General features: G+C 40.1%; 1 protein-coding gene across 1 annotated transcript; it reads left to right on the top strand.

Moving 5' to 3' along the window:
• The first annotated feature begins 1,579 nt into the window (after positions 1 to 1,579).
• LOC136872990 (PE-PGRS family protein PE_PGRS33) lies at positions 1,580 to 20,312 on the top strand. The gene is made up of 2 exons (XM_067146677.2): positions 1,580 to 1,973; positions 17,045 to 20,312. Exons 1-2 carry the CDS (start codon positions 1,932 to 1,934, stop codon positions 18,911 to 18,913), a joined length of 1,911 nt encoding a protein of 636 aa, XP_067002778.2. The 5' UTR covers positions 1,580 to 1,931; the 3' UTR covers positions 18,914 to 20,312.
• The last annotated feature ends 207 nt before the right edge of the window (positions 20,313 to 20,519 follow it).

The following is a 20,519-nucleotide window of genomic DNA, read 5'->3' on the forward strand; positions in this document are numbered from 1 at the left end:
ATTGGCGAGAGACTGCTTTATAGCATGATGGTGATGACGATGATATAATACGCAATCGTAAATGATATTTTGCACAATTTTGACATTTACACATATTCCCCTTTCTACTCCAGACCTGAAATACCAATCTTGAAGAAATTTTGTTCAGCCATTTTCTCGCCATGTGGTAACAAAGAAGCAAACAAACAAAAGTTTAACTGAACCCTGAACACTACTGAGCTCGATAGCTGCAGTCGCTTAAGTGCGGCCAGTATCCAGTATTCGGGAGATAGTAGGTTCGAACCCCACTATCGACAGCCCTGAAGATGGTTTTCCTTGGTTTCCCATTTTCACACCAGGCAAATGCTGGGGCTGTACCTTAATTAAGGCCACGGCCGCTTCCTTCCCACTCCTAGCCCTTTCCTGTCCCATCGTCGCCATAAGACCTATCTGTGTCGGTGCGACGTAAAGCAACTAGCAAAAAAAAAAAAAAAAGAACCCTGAACATATAAATGAAGTGTGGGGCACAGAGAGAGATAATAACGTAGGTGTGGAAGGAGCTGACTGCCAGAATTCCGACCCTCTCTTCTTATTAGCAGCTATGTGCATCGCCATGTCCTATACAAGGGCGACCAAATCAAAATTTGTATTTCAAAAGGTACAAGGGGCTTCACTTTTACACAGGGAGTAATCCCAATCTCCCCCTCCAAGGTAATCTTCACAAAGGCAAGAAACATAACGCAGAAATTTGACTATGCTACTGTACCTCTGACCACCACACATCCCTAAGAGCTGAATAATGGGACATCATTTACTTCCCCGACCTAATTTACAACATTAACGTGTAGACCAATACTCAAGAGCTGAAGTTCCACCTTCTGTGAATGCAGGTGATATGGCGCTGCGAGGGTGTCCAGCTGACATACAGTACATTTTAATCCTCTGTCCGGCGTCCGGGAGGAATTTCTTCAAAAACTCAAACTGTTCAAGATCAGTTGTTTGAAATATTTCCCAGTCGATAATGAACGAATAATTTCGTTAGAAGAAAAATGATGCTTAATGCTTTTAAAGGCGAAGTCAAATTTTCGGATCGTGAAGATCGGTGAGCGTTGTCTTATGATTATCGCTGCTTATTGTCGGAGCGTGCCTCGAAGTGAGAACGATGCAGTCAGTTTGGTGCTCAGTGTTTGCAGAAGATGGGCGCGCTGTATTGCAGTTTTTTCTCAACACTCTTACTCCTGTGTAGCTACGCCGAACATAATATATAAATAAGTATAAATCTTTTAAAGTGGGGAGAAACAAACTTGAATCTTGGGAAGGTGTGTTTCTACAGCACAGTCAAATGACTTCTTTTTTTTTGTGCTAGTTGGTTTACGTCGCACCGACACAGATAGGTCTTACGGCGACGATGGGACAGGAAAGGGCTAGGACTGGGAAGGAAGTGGCCGTGGCCTTAATTAAGGTACAGCCCCAGCATTTGCCTGGTGTGAAAATGGGAAACCAAGGAAAACCATTTTCAGGGCTGCCGACAGTGGGGTTCGAACCTACTATCTCCCGAATACTGGATACTGGCCGCACTTAAGCGACTGCAGCTATCGAGCTCGGTAGTCAAATGACTGCTGGTTTCTAATGTTTATGTTTTGTGACTATTCAGTACAATGACTTCAGTACCTGACATTACAAATAACTCTGTTATTTTCCCATTAAACACACGAAATGTGTACTGTATTTATTTTTAAATTACTGAAGTGCACCTGTGTTCACAGAAACATAAGAAGTTCCGGCAGTAGCAGTGTTCCGGAAACGAGATAAAAGCTTATTTGGGGCCATGTGAAGAGGGTAGTGATAACCTGTGTGTCATCCCGCCTATCAGCACACTGACCTGTCTCCGTCACGTTCGTGCTGCTATAAGACACTGGACGTGCTGCGAGCTCCGTTCTTGCCTGGCCACGATGAAGTCTTCGCTCATCTTGCTCTTCCTTCTCCAGCACATGGTGAGTTAAGACTTGCTTTATTAGGGATTAACCGGCCTCTTCAATCAAACGATCGCTTAGAGGGCGGGGTTTGTTCTTGCTCTAGGCTAAGGTGTAACAAACACTGTACACATATGTTCGTTGTTGTACTCCCGACATGCACATAAAGTGGCGCACATTTGAGACTAAATTATATTGACAACTATACTCTACATTTGCTTTTTGATAATAATTATTTATAAACATTTACTGTAAATGAATTTTACGAGACTATTTTACAGTGCATCCCGACAAAGACTTCAAAGGAAAAACATAGAGCTTGTTTAACATTATAATAATTATTATTACTACTACATAAATTTTGTATCGGACACTCCATTGCTCAATCCTACCTCACCATAATTTCTACTTAACATTAACTTAACAAGTAGAGTTACAAGGACAGAATTTGATGATAATTTCAGTTGGTTATTAATGCACATACACATATACGAAAACTTCGTAAAATATGTAGAAACATATCACTAACCTGACAAATAAAAGTTTAATAGAAGATTTTACCTAACTTAGGTGTGTTGAATTTAAATCTGCTTTCCATTTCCCCGTATCACGTAAGGATTTTTCACAGCAGCTTCATCATTTCGTTTAATATCAACATTTTGATCAGACTTCACTAAATTTTGCGCCCTTCAAAGATCTGAAAAAAAAGTTAATTGGTGACCGTAAATTACATTCAAGTAAAATAAACTTTCTTCTGAGCTCTGAGATGTTATAACACACTGAATTCAGTGCCGGAGTCCGGTTTTTGTTTGCAGTATACAAAACATTCAATAAATCCAACACAATATATTTTATTTTCACGTAGGGGCGTCTTACCCCCGTAGTATTTTATCCAGATAGTAAGTCATAATACTCTATTGTGTACTCCACCAATTGTTATGACTGGCAATTCATTACGTACGTGAAAACATTTTCATATTTCTGTAAATTCGCCTAATATAAGAATTTTAGGACAACCTTTTCATTGATATCTTGTAAACGGTACGTGATAGCGGCGTATGCTGCGATCAAGACTTGGGCTACCAGTAGACTAAGCTACGACAGTTGGTTTAGTGAACGTCAAGCCTTAACCGGAGAAGCCTACTGTTTTACAAGCTTGGCCTCTGCCACTGTCAATACTCAACACCTAATCAGTGCAGATGGTAGCCTAGTGTTTAGCATATTGAAGTCCTCAGCAACTATAAGACCGGCTTTGTGGCTAGATCGGTAGAATGCTTCCCTTTGGTCCGATGACCCCCGTTCAATCTTCGGAATCAACTTCCCCGCCTTGGGAACTGGGTGTTTATGATGTCCTGCTCATTCATTTCATTCTCATGAGGCCACCATCAAGCCTTTCCAGAGGCTATGCACCATTATTATTATTATTATTATTATTATTATTATTATTATTATTATTATTATTATTATTATTGGTTCATGTTTGTGGGTTACTGTAGTCACGTCCTAGTTCGTGAACCATGGGCAACGGCTGAGTGGCCTAGTAAGTGGTCCTGAGAGTCGGGAAACCAGTTGCTATGGAATGGGAGTGGGCATCTCGGACATATTCTGAGTCGTGGCCCTCCCTGTGCTCAGGCGGCTAGGACTATAAAATTTACCGGTGGTCCATAACCCGTTAGAGGAGAGATCCTCACTTGGACTATGTGCAAGTAGGGCAGCATCCTGCTTCATGAATTTACCGAGCTCAGAACACTTTAAGCAAACCTGGGACCTATGGGAGTAATGGAGTCCCACTCCCATTTGACAGGCGAGGGACTCCTTGGAAACAACTTGGCGAACGAAATGGAATTCGATGGGGAGCTATCAATATTAATGGGGCTCATGGAAGAAAGAAGGTAGAACTGGCTGAGTCAGCAAAGAGGATGCATCTGGATGTGCTAGGAGTAAGTGATATTCGGGTAAGGGGAGATAATGAGGAAGAGATAGGAGATTATAAAGTGTACTTGACGGGTGTTAGAAAGGGAAGGGCAGAGTCTGGGGTAGCGCTCTTTATCAGGAATACAATTGCACGCAACGTAGTTTCTGTTAGGCACGTAAATGAGCGAATGATGTGGGTAGACTTGTCAGTTGGAGGAATTAGGACAAGAATTGTGTCCGTGTATTCACCATGTGAGGGTGCAGATGAGGATGAAGTTGACATGTTCCATGAAGCATTGAGTGACATCGTGGTCAGGGTCAACAGCAAGGACAGAATAGTGCTAATGGGCGATTTCAGTGCGAGAGTTGGGAATAGAACTGAAGGATACGAAAGAGTGATTGGTAAATGTGGGGAAGATAGGGAATCTAATGGGAATGGGAAGCGTTTGCTGGACTTCTGTGCTAGTATGAGTTTAGCAGTTCCGAATACATTTTTCAAGCATAAGGCTATTCACCGCTACACATGGGAGGCTAGGGGTACCATATCCATAATATCTTAACGGACTGAATTCAGGAAATCTGTTAGGAATGTACGAGTTTTTCGCGGATTTTTCGATGATACAGACCACTATCTGATCTGTAGTGAACTAAGTATCTCTAGGCCTAGGGTAGAGAAAGTGAAATCTGTCTGCAGACGAATAAGGGTAGAAAATCTCCAGGACGAGGAAATTAGACAGAAGTACATGGATATGATTAGTGAGAAGATTCGAACAGTAGACAGTAAGCAGGTTCAGGATATAGAAAGTGAATGGGTGGCATACAGGGATGCTGTAGTAGAAACAGCAAGGGAATGCCTAGGAACAACTGTGTGTAAAGATGGAAAAAAGGCGAACATCTTGGTGGAATGATGAAGTGAGAGCAGCTTGTAAACGTAAAAAGAAGGCTTATCCGAAATGGCTCCAAACAAGGGCCGAGGCTGACAGGGATTGGTACGTAGATGAAAGAAACAGAGCGAAACAAATAATTGTTGAATCCAAAAAGAAGTCATGGGAAGATTTTGGTAATAACCTGGAAAGGCTAGGTCAAGCAGCAGGGAAACCTTTCTGGACAGTAATAAAGAATCTTAGGAAGGGAGGGAAAAAGGAAATGAACAGTGTTTTGAGTAATTCAGGTGAACTCATAATAGATCCCGGGGAATCACTGGAGAACATCTTCTCAATGTAAAAGGAAATCATCCTGGTGGTGTTGCAAACAGCCAAGCTCATGGGGAGGAGGAAAATGATGTTGGTGAAATTATGCTTGAGGAAGTGGAAAGGATAGTAAATAAACTCCATTGTCATAAGGCAGCAGGAATAGATGAAATTAGACCTGAAATGGTCAAGTATAGTGGGAAGGCAGGGATGAAATGGCTTCATAGAGTAGTAAACTTAGCGTGGAGTGTTGGTAAGGTACCTTCAGATTGGACAAAAGCAGTAATTGCACCTATCTATAAGCAAGGGAACAGGAAGGATTGCAACAGCTATCGAGGTATCTCATTGATTAGTATACCAGGCAAAGTATTCACTGGCATCTTCGAAGGGAGGGTGCGATCAGTCGTTGAGAGGAAGTTGGATGAAACCCAGTGTGGTTTCAGACCACAGAGAGGCTGTCAGGATCAGATTTTCAGTATGCGCCAGGTAATTGAATAATGCTACGAGAGGAATAGGAAGTTGTGTTTATGTTTCGTAGATCTAGAGAAAGCATATGACAGGGTACCGAGGGAAAAGATGTTCGCCATACTGGGGGACTATGGAATTAAAGGTAGATTATTAAAATCAATCAAAGGCATTTATGTTGACAATTGGGCTTCGGTGAGAATTGATGGTAGAATGAGTTCTTGGTTCAGGGTACTTACAGGAGTTAGACAAGGCTGTAATCTTTCACCTTTGCTGTTCGTAGTTTACATGGATCATCTGCTGAAAGGTATAAAATGGCAGGGAGGGATTCAGTTAGGTGGAAATGTAGTAAGCAGTTTGGCCTATGCTGACGACTTGGTCTTAATGGCAGACTGTGCCGAAAGCCTGCAATCTAATATCTTGGAACTTGAAAATAGGTGCAATGAGTATGGTATGAAAATTAGCCTCTCGAAGACTAAATTGATGTCAGTAGGTAAGAAATTCAACAGAATTGAACGTCAGATTGGTGATACAAAGCTAGAATAGGTCGATAATTTAGGTATTTATTATTTAGTATTTAGGTTGTGTGTTCTCCCAGGATGGTAATATAGTAAGTGAGATTGAATCAAGGTGTAGTAAAGCTAATGCAGTGAGCTCGCAGTTGCGATCAGCAGTATTCTGTAAGAAGGAAGTCAGCTCCCAGACAAAACTATCTTTACATCGGTCTGTTTTCAGACCAACTTTGCTTTACGAGAGCGAAAGCTGGGTGGACTCAGGATATCTTATTCATAAGTTAGAAGTAACAGACATGAAAGTAGCAGTAATGATTGTTGGTACAAACAGGTGGGAACAATGGCAGCAGGGTACTCGGAATGTGTAGATAAAGGCTAATTTAGGAATGAACTCGATGGATGAATCTGTACGCATAAACCGGCTTCGGTGGTGGGGTCATGTGAGGCGAAGGGAGGAGGATAGGTTACCTAGGAGAATAATGGACTCTGTTATGGAGGGTAAGAGAAGTATGGGGAGACCAAGACGACGATGGTTAGACTCGATTTCTAACGATTTAAAGATAAGAGGTATAGAACTAAATGAGGCCACAACACTTGTTGCAAGTCGAGGATTGTGGCGACGTTTAGTAAATTCACAGAGGCTTGCAGACTGAACGCTGAAAGGCATAACAGTCTATAATGATAATGTATGTATGTTATTATTATTATTATTATTATTATGATTATTATTATTATTATTATTATTATTATTATTATTATTATTATTATTATTATTATTATTATTATTAAATTAACTGGTAGAATTTTACAGTGTTACAAGCGATCGTACCTGTTGTTCGCTGATTTATTAGGCTCCTCGGTAGATGAGGGTTGGTTTCCGAATGATAATCACGAATCCGATTTTAGTTTCCAAACAACAAAAGAAAATAGTAAACCTGAAAGACTGGATTTCATTTTAGCAGAACTACCAATAAAAAGAAAACTGTATTACCCTTACTACGGCGAATTAAAAGTGATTTTGACATACGTATGACTTATGGCTGGGGGTCATCCGACAATTTGTGTAACTTAACCCGACTAAATTTGTGACGGAATTGGAACCATAGCATGTTGTATGCTGTGATAAAAGGTATGTATGGATGGCCAGGCAATGTTACTTAACAGCCTTGCAAGATGTGATGGCCAGGCAATGTTACCTAACAACACTGCAGGCTATGATGTAAGGTATTGATGTTCAGGCAATGTTACCTAACAACACTGCAGGCTGTAATGTAAGGTGTGGACGGGTGGTCAGACAATGTTACCTAACAACACTGCAGGCTATGATGTAAGGTATGGATGGCCAGGCAATGTTACCTAACAACACTGCAGGCTATGATGTAAGGTATGGATGGCCAGGCAATGTTACCTAACAACACTGCAGGCTATGATGTAAGGTATGGATGGCCAGGCAATGTTACCTAACAACACTGCAGGCTATGATGTAAGGTATGGATGGCCAGGCAATGTTACCTAACAACACTGCAGGCTATGATGTAAGGTACGGATGGCCAAGCAATGTTACCTAGTAACCGTGCAGGCTGTGATGTAAGGTATGGTTGGTTGGTCAGACAATGGTACCTAACAACCGTGCAGGCTGTGATGTAAGGTATGGATGATTGGTCAGACAATATTACCTAAGAACCGTGCAGGCTTTGATGTAAGGTATGGATGATTGGTCAGACAATATTACCTAAGAACCGTGCAGGCTTTGATGTAAGGTATGGATGATTGGTCAGACAATATTACCTAAGAACCGTGCAGGCTTTGATGTAAGGTATGGATGATTGGTCAGACAATGTTAATTAACTACCGTGCAGGCTGTGATGTAAGATATGGATGGATGGCTAGACAATGTTACCTAACAAAAGTGCAGGCTGAAATGTAAGATTTTGGTGGATGGCAGACAATGTTTTTCTATCAACCGTGCAGACTGTGATGTAAGGTATGGATGGTTGGTCAGACTATGTTACCTAACAACCGTGCAGACTGTGATGTAAGGTATGGATGGTTGGTCAGACAATATCTATCATCTGTGCAGGCTGTGGTGTAAGGTATGGAAGATTTGTTAGACAATGTTACCTAACCACCGTGCAAGCCATTTCTTCTGGCTGGTTGCTCTCTAAAATTAGTAACCAGTGATGGATGACCATGACCGGCAGGAAAAGCGGTTTATTCTTGTTAGGTACACGTCCACATACCTCTAAATCACGTAAAGGATGCTTAGCAGTTTCCTTTGACAACTGCTCTGTTGATTTCAGCGCTGATGTCCACTTACGCTCGACCAAGATGACTGTGTGTTTATCTGTAGCAGCAGATGTTCTTCTTCGACGTCCACTGCATACTCGATCTTTGAGAGTATCGTACCTGTCTCTTCCAAAAGCTTCAAAGCAGAGCGAAAATCACAAATTCTGCAGCAATTTGTCTGTTTGACCAATGAACTGTCTTCTATGCACGCTTTTCATTACTTACTCTATCTTTTTTCCTGATTTCTGCAGAGATTTTCTATACTAAAAAAGTTGGAGCAATACTAAAGGGAAGTCAGTATTGGAAGGAATGTCTTAACAACAGAGACATTAAAGACTAGGGAGGTGGTGGTGGTGCTTATTGTTTTAAGAGTAAGTACAACTGGGCAACCATCGTCTTTATAATACTAATCAGAGAGAGAAAACGGAAGGGATCCGACACTTCGAAAAAACGTAGGTATCGGCCAAAGAAAGACAAGGGCTACCAAGGGAATGAAAATGGAAGACTTCTTAGACCTCGATACCTACTAACGTCGGGGTCAGAAAAGAACAAGTGAGGTCGGAGAAGATAAACGAAAGTGAGGAGTCCGGCACAAGAAAGTGGAAGCAATGCCAGGACTCAGCTAAGGGCCCAATGATCGCCAAGCCACACTCCCAGGTTCAGAGCCTCTGGATCCCCTTTTCTTCGCCTCTTACGAAGGCAGGCGATAGCGCGGGTGTTGTTCTACCGCACCCACTCTCAGGGGAAAGAGAGGACGGTAAGTATATAGGTGATATCAACAAAAAAAACTACACAGTCTATCGAGGTTCGTATATTCTTTGGTAAAGCAACATAACGCAATGCAGACTGAAGATTACATTCGAAGTATGGCTCTCTTATTCCTACATAATACCTAGGATCGTGATCTCCGAGGAAGCTATTGCTCTTGAGATCCTCGACCGGACAACACAGTTATATTCATGATCATGTTGGAACTCGTCCACGATTTCTCTGGGAACATTTCCAAGAATGATGAGTTTTCATATGCTTCCATTCCCATGTCGCAAAGCTGTCCAAACGCTTCCTTTATATATTGATGATAGGCTTATTCTGAGGTTGAGCTGGTTTATAATAAAATACTGTCCAAGGTATGCGTAAAATTTTTCGCTAGCACCACATTTTCTTCAGGTCTGAAGTACAAAGAGTTCACATCTCATTTTCAGCTTTAGTGCGAACCTTCCACAAATGGGACAAACTCTAATTACATTTTTGGCCATCGCCGTTCTTCTCTTAATCTCAGGAGCACTTCTCCAATTCCTTGAAGTGTCTGTGCTGGCTAATTTCTCGGCTCTATCATCAATAATTATTTTGGTTCTGTTCATGTTTATTTCTAGTTCCATTTAAGCACTGACGTTTTTGACAGGAGAAACGAGCCCTGCCATTTTCGTTATTACTAGCAATGAGTGCAGTATCGTCTGCATAACATATTCTTACCACTAACAGGAAATCCGCCATCGAGGTCCTCAAATGCAGCTCTCTTTATGTACTCACCATAAATATTGAACAGTCCTGACGAACACCTTTCTGGATCTGCAACAAGATATCTCCAACAAAATTTGCCACATTGTTCCACAATCATATGCCGTCCCATGTTCTAAAGTACAGATGATGAAACGAAGATGCTTATTTGTGCCGCGAAGTTTAGCCAGCGGACGGAAATATAATAATCAGTTGAACTTTCGTAGTGATAAATGAACATGGGTAATGTGTAAATGCGTGTTTAAAAATAATGCTTTGTGAATAATGGCACGGGCCTAGTTTGATGGAATGATTGCAAGTTAAAGTAATTTCAATGTGGAGATATCATGTGGCGTGAATGCTTTAATTCGGATAGTAAATTTGATTTTAACCTTAATTGTTGATCAAACGTTTTTTGACTCCACAATAATCATAAATATTTGCTTAAAAGCCATAGAAGCACTTGCATATGATGGTCACGCTATGTTGAAAGCCCAGAGTGGTTTGAACCAAATTTTGAGTTCGGAAGTCGTGTGGGGCAAAAATCCGGCATGAGAAGAAAATGAATCGTACTGATGTTGATGAAGAAATAGATGGATCTTGGGGCCTACAACTATATAATATTTTGATTCCGCTGTCTTGAGTGGCAGGAGTCCACGCACCGAAGATTAATTAATAAATAAAATGTTTGAAGAGTTCCAATGGAATAAATGGACTTCAAAATGAAATGGAAGGAATAATTTAACACTTGCAGAGATTGGATGTATTTGCCCAACTGCGAGGTGCCATGGGATTTGAGATTTGTCTTGGGAGGACATGGTGTTCCCATAAATTAACGTCAGTACGAAATTAAGGTTGCGGGATCGAATATCGTTATTATGTCCCAACCGATATGAAGTCGGATCTTGGTGGTTCATAGTTGGGAATTAACATATGTGACTAAGTTCTAAAGATTGAAATTAAAATATAAATTTTCGAAATAATAATAATAATAATAATAATAATAATAATAATAATAATAATAATAATAATAATAATAATAATAATAATAATAATAATAATAATAATAATAATAATATTCCAGGTAAATCATGTTTTAATTGATTGATCAGTGCCAAACTAGACCGGAATTTTAAAGGGTTATGCGTTAAACATAATAATTGTTAACTGCCACGTAACAAGTGAAATTAAAATATAAAATTTGTAAATAATAATAATAATAATAATAATAATAATAATAATAATAATAATAATAATAATAATAATAATAATATTCCAGGTAAATCATGTTTTAATTGATTGATCAGTGCCAAACTAGGTCGTACTTGTAAAAGGGTTATGCATTAAACATAATAATAATTAAGTGACGTGTAACAAGTGAAATTAATTTCTAATAATAATTTGAAGAAGAATAAGAATAATTTACTATATTATTGTTGACAATAATAATAATAATAGTCGTGGGAATTGAAACTGAAAATTCGAATTTCAATTTATTTGAAGTAGAATAAGAAGAAGAATTTCTTAAATTATTTAGAGAATAATAATAATAATAATAATAATAATAATAATGGTGAGAATGAAATTAAAATACCAAATCAATGAGGATTACGGGTTACGATAATCATAATCTCTAATAATAATAATAATAATAATAATAATAATAATAATAACAAAATTTTAAATTCTTTTTTATTAATTCTTATGATTATGTTTAATGATACTAGGAAAGTCAGCTGGCGAAATAGCGTAATAATGTCAAGTTGGTGTAAATAATAAGTTTAAGTTTGTTATTTGTAATGTGATGGCAAATCCCTACATCTGGACCATTAGGTTAGAGTCTCTTTGTCGTTTCCTTCAGTTAACTATTAGCATATCTTGGTTAGGAACCCGGAGGAGAGTTTTGTAGTATCCCGGGTTGGTCTCATCTCAATAAAAGCGGAGGCGATGACATGATTCATGTCATCGCCCCCACTTGGCCAACAGGTAATTGGTCCATGACCATCAATGGTCATTGTGTTCACCATGGTCGAACTGACACCTTTAGAAATGAACGGTTCCACCACCCCAAATGGATGGGTGGTCAAAAGTGTAAAATATTATGTAAAAGTTTCAGGAATGATTTGCCAAATAACCGGCAAATTAAGGGTCAACAAATTTTGTTGTGTGTAAATACTTTTTAAATAAAATGCTTCTTTATCATTTGCAAGGAAACAGTTCCAGGTTCTTGTAGCATAGCAAACCCTTGGTGGCCGTTTAAATATCCGTCCTCATTCCTAGGACGGAGCCTTCATATTTTTCCCTTTGATCTGATTTAAAATATTTTGCATGTGTTTTTTTATGATGATGAGCCTTAAAGTTAATGATTAGTGTGTCCCGTTCAACCCTGTAGTACTGATTGGATGGCGCCCATACATTTAAATGGAGATCTTATATCTTCATATTTGTTATTGTTTTTTATTTGCGATAGATTCGGACCGTAACACCCCCTGAGATAAATGCTGGTTGGGACTCAGGCTTTGGGCGGGTACATCATGGCGCCCAACGTGGGGCCGATTGCATCATAGATAAACACAATCGGGGTATTTGAATTAATTATAGACCTCATCACGGCTTTCCGGTTTTGGGAAACCTTTATTCAGATCTAGGAAGGTAAATTTAAATAATGATGGCATCATCTAGTGTACGATATGATCCCATTATTATAATACTTTGGTTATTAAATTGAATGTTTACATTTCACTTTTTTATTTTTTATTCTTTCATTGTGTTCAGACACTTAATAACATAGCATAGGCTAGTTGTAATTTCTGAACGGGGCTCATTTGATAGGATGGTAGAACTAGGTGTTGGGCTCATCAGTTAGTATTCTAAAAAAATATTGAATAATTGTTGATGATGCGATTTTTACATCTGCGAATGTGGAGGCTCCACACTTTGGTCACCATAGGGCGGTAGGAGGAGATGTTAGGAACAAGGAGAATATTGTAAAAATTATACTGAGTACCAAACTCCAAGTTAATACAGGAGTGAGAACTGGAACTATGTCGACGAGAATTTATTAATTTCAGATATAAAGCTACGAGATTGCTGTGTTATGTCAAACATTTCTAGGTGTTGTTTGACATTACAGTTTCAAAATTATTTTTATGTGTCAGACACGTATTTATTCTGGAAGGAACAAAGCAAGATTTGTTGTCCTTATGGCACTCGTTTGATACAAGTGACTGAATTTAAATAGTGGTAAGAAAAGAGAAATTTAATTCGAGTAGTGAACCGTTGTATGATAGGAACTTGACCAACTGTTAAACGTAGTGCTGTAGGGCGAGGAGCCAGTTGGCCCTCATTTTCATTATATAAATTCATAATGTCTGATGTAGAAGGGGAGAAATCCCAGGATGGACAGGTGAGAAAGGAAGAATCGTTTACGTTAGCGGATGTGATGAGAGTTATGGTGGAGAAAAAGGAACAATTTAATAAGTCGTTAGAAAGGTCTAGTGAACAAACTAATAAGTCTATAGAACAGTTCAATGATTCTTTAAAACAGTCTACGGAGCAAAATAATAATTCCTTATAACAGTCTATCGAACAAACTAATAGGTTTATAGAACAGAGTAATAAGACTATGGAGCAGGAATTTGAACAAATGCGGATCATTTGTGATAGTAGTAGAAGGGAGTTAGCGGAGAAAATAGGTGAAGTGCGGACCGCATGTCAAAATTACCAACGGGAATTTACCCGAGGGCTAGACCAGGTACGCGAGGTGTGTCATAAGACGAAGGAGGAAATGAAAGAACATTTCGATTCAAGTCTTATCCGAGTGATCGAGAGGGTTGAGCGAGTTAGGTCCGAAGCTTTGGAGGATCGTAACGAGATCAGGGAAAGACTAGTGGCAGGACTCAATGAAATTACGATCCAGATGTCAGCTGATCGTGATGAGTCAAAAGCGCAGAATGAAAAGATGCGAGAGGAGTGTCGGCAAGGACGCGAGGAGATTAGGTCCCAGATCCAAGGCCATATCGTCGAAGCTGCACGAAAGATAGACGAAATTGTGGAAAACATGGAAACGCCAAGTAACAACCACAAACGTACAGAAGCGAAGGTTTCGGTTCTGGAGTCAGAAGTTGAATCCCTCAAAAGTACTCGAGAGGTTTGGACAAGGTTAGAGGATGCGGGAGTCAGAATCGAAAGCTTAGATCACAGGTTGGAGGCCTGTGAAGAAATAACTGATAAGCTAATAAAGGCAACCGAAGCGTTTGAAATACAGGAGCAGGAGACCGAAGAGTTGGAAAGAAAACTAGGCAGTAAACTGGATGAGTGCGTGGAGAGACAGTTTCATTGCGGATGTCAACGCGGACAAGATAGATGAACTGAGAAGGGAAGTTGAACTGTTGAAGACGCACGAGGACATGTCCGGTACTCGAGATTTTAACTTCGAGTATAGGGAGTTCGAGACCCCAGAGAACAGAGGGTTGAACAGAATGAAGGAGGGAAACTTGGCAGCCGATACGACATCTTCGAAACTCCACATGGGAGACGGATCATCGTCGGCCTCTGCAAACCATGCTACGTCTCCTGTAGTTCATTATATTAGGATGTCAGATGACAAAACCCCAAGTTCGATGCTCGAGGGCAAATCACGCCCAAATGGTTCATTAGGGAGATAACGAATTACATCCAAGGGCATATGATACTTGCCTAAAAACAACTACGGACAGTGGAAAAATTCTTGGACGGAGCGCCAACGATTTGGTTCACGGCGTTTCTTGATACTTTTGATGACTTCATGGGGTTCCGCCAAACCTTTTTACAAAAGTAATGGAGTATGGAATCGCAGCAGAATCTCAGGATAGAGTTATACTCGAGACGATACTCTACTTCTGCGCCAACAAAATATTCCGGGTACTTCACCGCACAATTTTATAAGATGCGCGAGTTGGATAATCCGGTCTGTGAGACCGAGCTCATAAGTGCCAGTGCGAAGCAGTTGCCGTTCGAAATTCAGCGTATGCTGATTGCTTCTAATGTACGCACGGCGGTACAGGTGGAAGGATTGTTAAGACAACTTGACCAGACGATCCATCATGGGAATGGTAGGCACCAAAGATCGTCAGAGCCGCGGGCGAAATAGCAATCTACAAATTTATATTAAGGGATTCTCATCTCAGCCTGTGTTTTCTAAACCGGACGAGGAGCCTAGCCCCATCTGGTTTTTAGCACTGCATCCTACTGGTATTCATGCCAGCTTGAAGTGGTAATCCTTGACACGTTTTATTATTACACATTTTAAATCTTATAAAAACAAAACAAATAACTTTTGCAGTTGTAATCATTTGCACTCTAACTTTAACATATAAATTTAACACTCTTGGCTTTTTATCTAGCCCACTTAATGTAAATATACATTATTCGTTCCTTTCTCGGACACTAGGAACACGTAATACCTCGGTATCCCTTTCAGCGGCGCGGCGCGCAATCGATTTCTCCCGCCTCACGTTCGCGTAGCTGACCAGGTATCAGTTATTTATTTGACTGTTTACTTGGTGAAATTCCGTCGAACACCCACGACCGTTCTCACGTAACGTACTTCCTATTCTTGATATGGAACCTCACACTCCTATCCGTAGGTTTTGTTTTAATGAGTTCTGTATATATTCGAACTCCTGCTAGTATACTGTTCAAGACTGTAATACGAACTAATGCACGTCGTGGATCACTGTGCTACGTATCTTAATAACATCTCAAACAATTCTCCACGAGTAAGTACGCACATTGGCGTAGTAACGGCACGAACAATTTATCACAAGTAACTTCTTCCGTCTCCAAGACCCTGTATTTATATTCGTCTTACCTCCCCTCAGAGTTCACGAGAGGTCATCTTAACGCACGCAGTTCCAATATCCTCATACGACTATTTTCGGCCCTGCCAGTGGCTTAAACTTGGGATCCACTGATGTAATTATGTTATCATAGGCTCTATGGCAATTATCAAATAATATCGTTCGCTGGTAATTAATATAATCGTGAATTTAGCTCCTGTATCCCAGGCGGGGATTTCGCGCCCTTTGGTAGTGTCTCTTGCCTGCAGCCAATCAACGGATAGCGTCATTGAATTCTCAGAATTACGCCAGTCAATCTCCCTCAATTAATAACTTTTAATAACTTTTATTATATGGTGAGGCTTCTAAATTTCACCTTATCTCGAATTTATAAATCACTTCCTTCTATAAATTTAATCCGTGGAGTTAACGTTGATAGTGCTTCTTACCATACGAAGTTGTCGTGCCTGCTTCTGGCCTGTGAATTTTACGATTGGTCCAAGCTTACGCGGGACTGAGAAGTTTCATATTATTTAAGTACCAACCTTGCGTACAGCCCTCGCTAGTACATTGGAGATCCCCTGACGTCATTTCTAGGAATTCTGCATACGGCTCATCCGGTGTTTTGTACTATAATTTCGCCCGCCGCTCTGGAAATTTTCCCCTGACTTGGAAATAACTCTTGCCTTTCTCTTCCCCCTCGTCACAATTTCTGAGAATTCTAATTCTGCTGGCCATTATATTTCTTAATCTTAGTGGAGACAACAGTCTGTGGCAGGTTTCACAATACCATCTCGGCCTGACCTGTACTTACAATATGTAAAGTAAGATATTCTTGCTTCTGAAAATGAAATATATATTTCTCAATAATTAATTACAATTGAATGCCGCCTATCACACGACCACCAGGGCGCAATATAGTTTATCACAGAATTTCTCTATATCGATTTTCACCAGGAAGAGATGTTTGTGAATAAATCTGTACTACATTACATATCATTAAATGTCGTATTTCCGTATGTAATACATCAGAATGAACAAATTCTTGCAGCAGGAAATAGATGAGAAATCTTAATCACCAGTTTCAACTATATGTATAACTTATGTGAGTTTAAACTTGTTGGCGCTAGTGTATATTTTTGAACATTTTCTCAGAAATGATGGTTAAAATTTGAAACATATTTATCATTTCAGTAAGTTATTTATCTTTTGAGCTAGAATAATGAAACTTTGGAAAAGCCATAATCGGGCTTTTATATGTTACGAAAAAATGAACAAAATCTATCAGAAAATTGTTAAAAATGATGGTGGTACCATTTATATCTTTTGTTCCCTTCAGCCCATATTTTCTCTAAATTCCGAGACACCAAAGTGTTATTGTAGTAATGAAAGCTTGTACGTGTTTTCAGATGGACCTATCAGGCTCCAGTGACTGTCCAGTGGCTGACAACATCAAGCGTAACCTGCATGCAAATGGCTCTAACAACAGCGGAGTAATACAGCATCTTAGTAATGGAGGAGATTGCTCTTGCTTAAAGAACGACATACTAAGTACTGCTGGGAGTACCGGTACTTTAGGTGGTGCTCTGGGAGGTTCAGAACGTTTACAAGGTGGTATAGGAGGTTCTGGAAATTCACAAGGTAGTATGGGAGGTTCTGGAAATTCACAAGGTAGTATGGGAGGTTCTGGAAATTTGCAGGATGATATGGGAGGGTTTGGTAATTTACAAGGTTGTATGGGAAGTTCTGGAAATCTACGAGGTGGTATGGGAGGTTCTGGAAATTCACAAGATGGCATGGGAGGTTCTGGAAATCTACGAGGTGGTATGGAAGGTTCTGGAAATTCACAAGGTGGCATGGGAGGTTCTGGAAATTCACATGGTAGTATGGGAGGGTCTGGTAATTTACAAGGTTTTATGGGAGGTTCTGGAAATCTACGAGGTGGTATGGGAGGTTCTGGAAATTCACAAGGTGGTATAGGAGGTTCTGGAAATTTACATGGTGATATGGCAGGTTCTGGAAATTTACAAGGTGTTATGGGAGGTTCTGGAAATTTACAAGGTGGTATGGATGGTTCTGGAACTTTTCAGGGTGGTATGGGAAGTTTCGTAAATCACAGGGGTGGTATGCATGGTTTCGTAAATACCAGGGGTGGTTTTGGTGGTGTTAATAATTTTGGGCGTGATGCTGGCAATGCTGGAAATTTATTGGGTGGTAGTCTTGGTCCTGTTCATAATTTTGGGCGTGGTATTGACAATTCTGGTAATTTATTGGGTGGTAGCCTTGGTCCTGTTCATAATTTTGGGCGTGGTATTGACAATTCTGGTAATTTATTTGGTGGTAGTCTTGGTCCTGTTCATAATTTTGGGCGTGGTATTGGCAATGGTGGTAATTTATGGCGTGGTGATCTTGGTGGTTTTCATAATCTTGGGCGTGGTATTAGCAATGGTGGTAATTTCTGGGGTGGTGGTCTTGGTTGTGATAATATTTTTAGACGTAATATTGGCAATGGCGGTAATTTATGGGGTGGTGGTGGTCTTGGTGGTGTTCATAATTTTGGGCGTGGTATTGGCAATCCTGGTAATTTGAGGGGTGGTAGTGTTTCTGGACGTGGTATTGGGAATACTGGTAATTTATGGAGTGGTAGTCCTGTTGGTGTTCATAATTGTGCGGTGTGTGGTGTTCATAATGGTGGTAATTTATGGGGTGGTATTAGTGGAAGTGGTTGGGCTAACAGAGGAGGAGAAGTTGGCTGTCCGCATTGTGCAAGCCTCCGAAAGGACGTGATAATTACGAACGACATCCCGGGATCTGACTGTGGCTGCCGCGCCACCCCAAGTACCGGCTGGTTTGGTACTCCAGGATATGGGTCCCGTCATCACCTCACTCACACTGCGGGGTACCTTCCATCCCACTATCTGTCGAACCCAGGATTCGCTCACCATGATTTCCATCTTCCTTTTGTACCTTTTAGTCGTGGCTATTATGGACCAAACGTCGTTATTCCTAACGTGTATGCTGCAGGCTCTCACAGTATGTTCCCCGGACATCCCTACACAGCAGCATCCAAAGATCCCAATCTTCAGAGATATAAGAATATCGGTCGAATAGTTCAAAAAATTGTAAAAAGTCGTCCTTTCCTCCAAAAGTATTACCTTCACCTCATGCACAGCCGAGCAGATGCATTAAAACAAGCAGAAAAAGCTCAGAAATCAAACAAGAACTCTGATCGTGTTGCGAAGCCGAAGCAGCCCACTGTGTTTCCACATTCTTTTTGAGTAAGGATGTAGATTGCAACACGTTCCTCTTTCGAAGATTTACTGGTCTTGGACGGAGTCAGCAGAGATAGCAGCGGTATGGTCAGTAGAGAGATGATGAGTCGGTGATATTCTCATTATGTATGACAACGCACAAGAGCTTGAGTTGTTTAATATTTTATAAATTATGATGTAGAAGAGATGTCAAAGCAGCAGCTGTGATTTCAGAAAACAATACACATGAACATTATTCAATAAAGATGCAGTAAATAAATTCGGAAATGTTTAACATTAATTTGAAACCAAGTGAGTACAAATCAAGGAGAAACATTTCCACATTTCAATATTTGAGCACTCTGGCATAAACAAGCACACACACTTGAGACTGGCGAGAGGTCTTTTTCACTTGCCGGTCTCATTGATTTGAACTCCCACCGCTTGGCTTCATCGTGACTTCGCAGTGTTTGGTTCAAAAACATTCGAACGCGACATGCTGCTACCTTTACATCGTTGACAGTGGATGCTGACTCCATGGCAGGTACGGAAAGCTTCTGCACAGTTTGGCCCTAACCTTCAGCCCTACATCTTTCTTTCGTCCCTAGTAGGGCAAGTGATCCAGTAAATTACCACAAAGGTACAGATTATTGAACATTTGCATTGAAATACGGTAGCAAGCTTCCTGTTGACTTGTACACCAATGAATAACCATTCCATTTCAATCATTTACTGCTCTTCCACCGGTAGATGATTAGGAATATAAAGTACATGACTCGTGTTTGTTCATATTTTACAGCTGTTTGAAAATATACAAGATACGGTACTAGAAAACAGAAATAAACTTATCTGGAAATATTATACCAACGACTCAGTTATTAAACAAATGGATAATGAAGTGGCGCTCATTCAAAACGGTATATCTGGCTCCGATCATTCAGTGATTCACTCAACTTGCAAACAACTTGGAAACTCTTGCTCCATTAATCCTCGATGACACTGCAGTAACTGTAAGACAAGCATGAAAAGTTGGCATTGTATTTACTCTACCTGTTGCGTGTTTGTTGGTGAGCTACTGACTGTGATCGCCGAAATGTCTATGTCCAACGGGACTGTCATACACCAGGAGCTGGTGTCTGTCGTGCTATGATTTGTGTGCGGTCCGACTTGCGGCCGGTTCGACATTGGGACTAACATCACCTGTTTATTGTTAACTAATTGTATTTTATTTAAGGAATACCTCTATTCTTCATCCTATGTGTTATGTGGATTACAGATAGTGATGAAATCGAAATTTGAAGTTGAGAATAACATGATAAAAGCCTGTAGTCCACAAAACACTTTCTCCTGATATGTAGCAAGTACCAGTATTTATTGTAAAAATTATTTATTTTAATATCAATAAAAATAGAAATCTTATCACTCACTTTCTGTTTAATTCCTGACTCCTAATCACATACTGGCCAGTAGTAAGTAGTGCTAGTACTCTTTATCTACGCTCTTCCCACAGCTCATTCTGGGTTCGAACTTAACTAAAACGCAAATAATGTAAAGAATAGTCATTACACTAAATATGAGAAAGAAGCACACTGTATGAGGACATTCGTTATTGGTGTTTCAAGTGTACTTTTAC

Source organism: Anabrus simplex, chromosome 1 (assembly GCF_040414725.1).
Source record: "Anabrus simplex isolate iqAnaSimp1 chromosome 1, ASM4041472v1, whole genome shotgun sequence".
Taxonomy (NCBI): domain Eukaryota; kingdom Metazoa; phylum Arthropoda; class Insecta; order Orthoptera; family Tettigoniidae; genus Anabrus; species Anabrus simplex.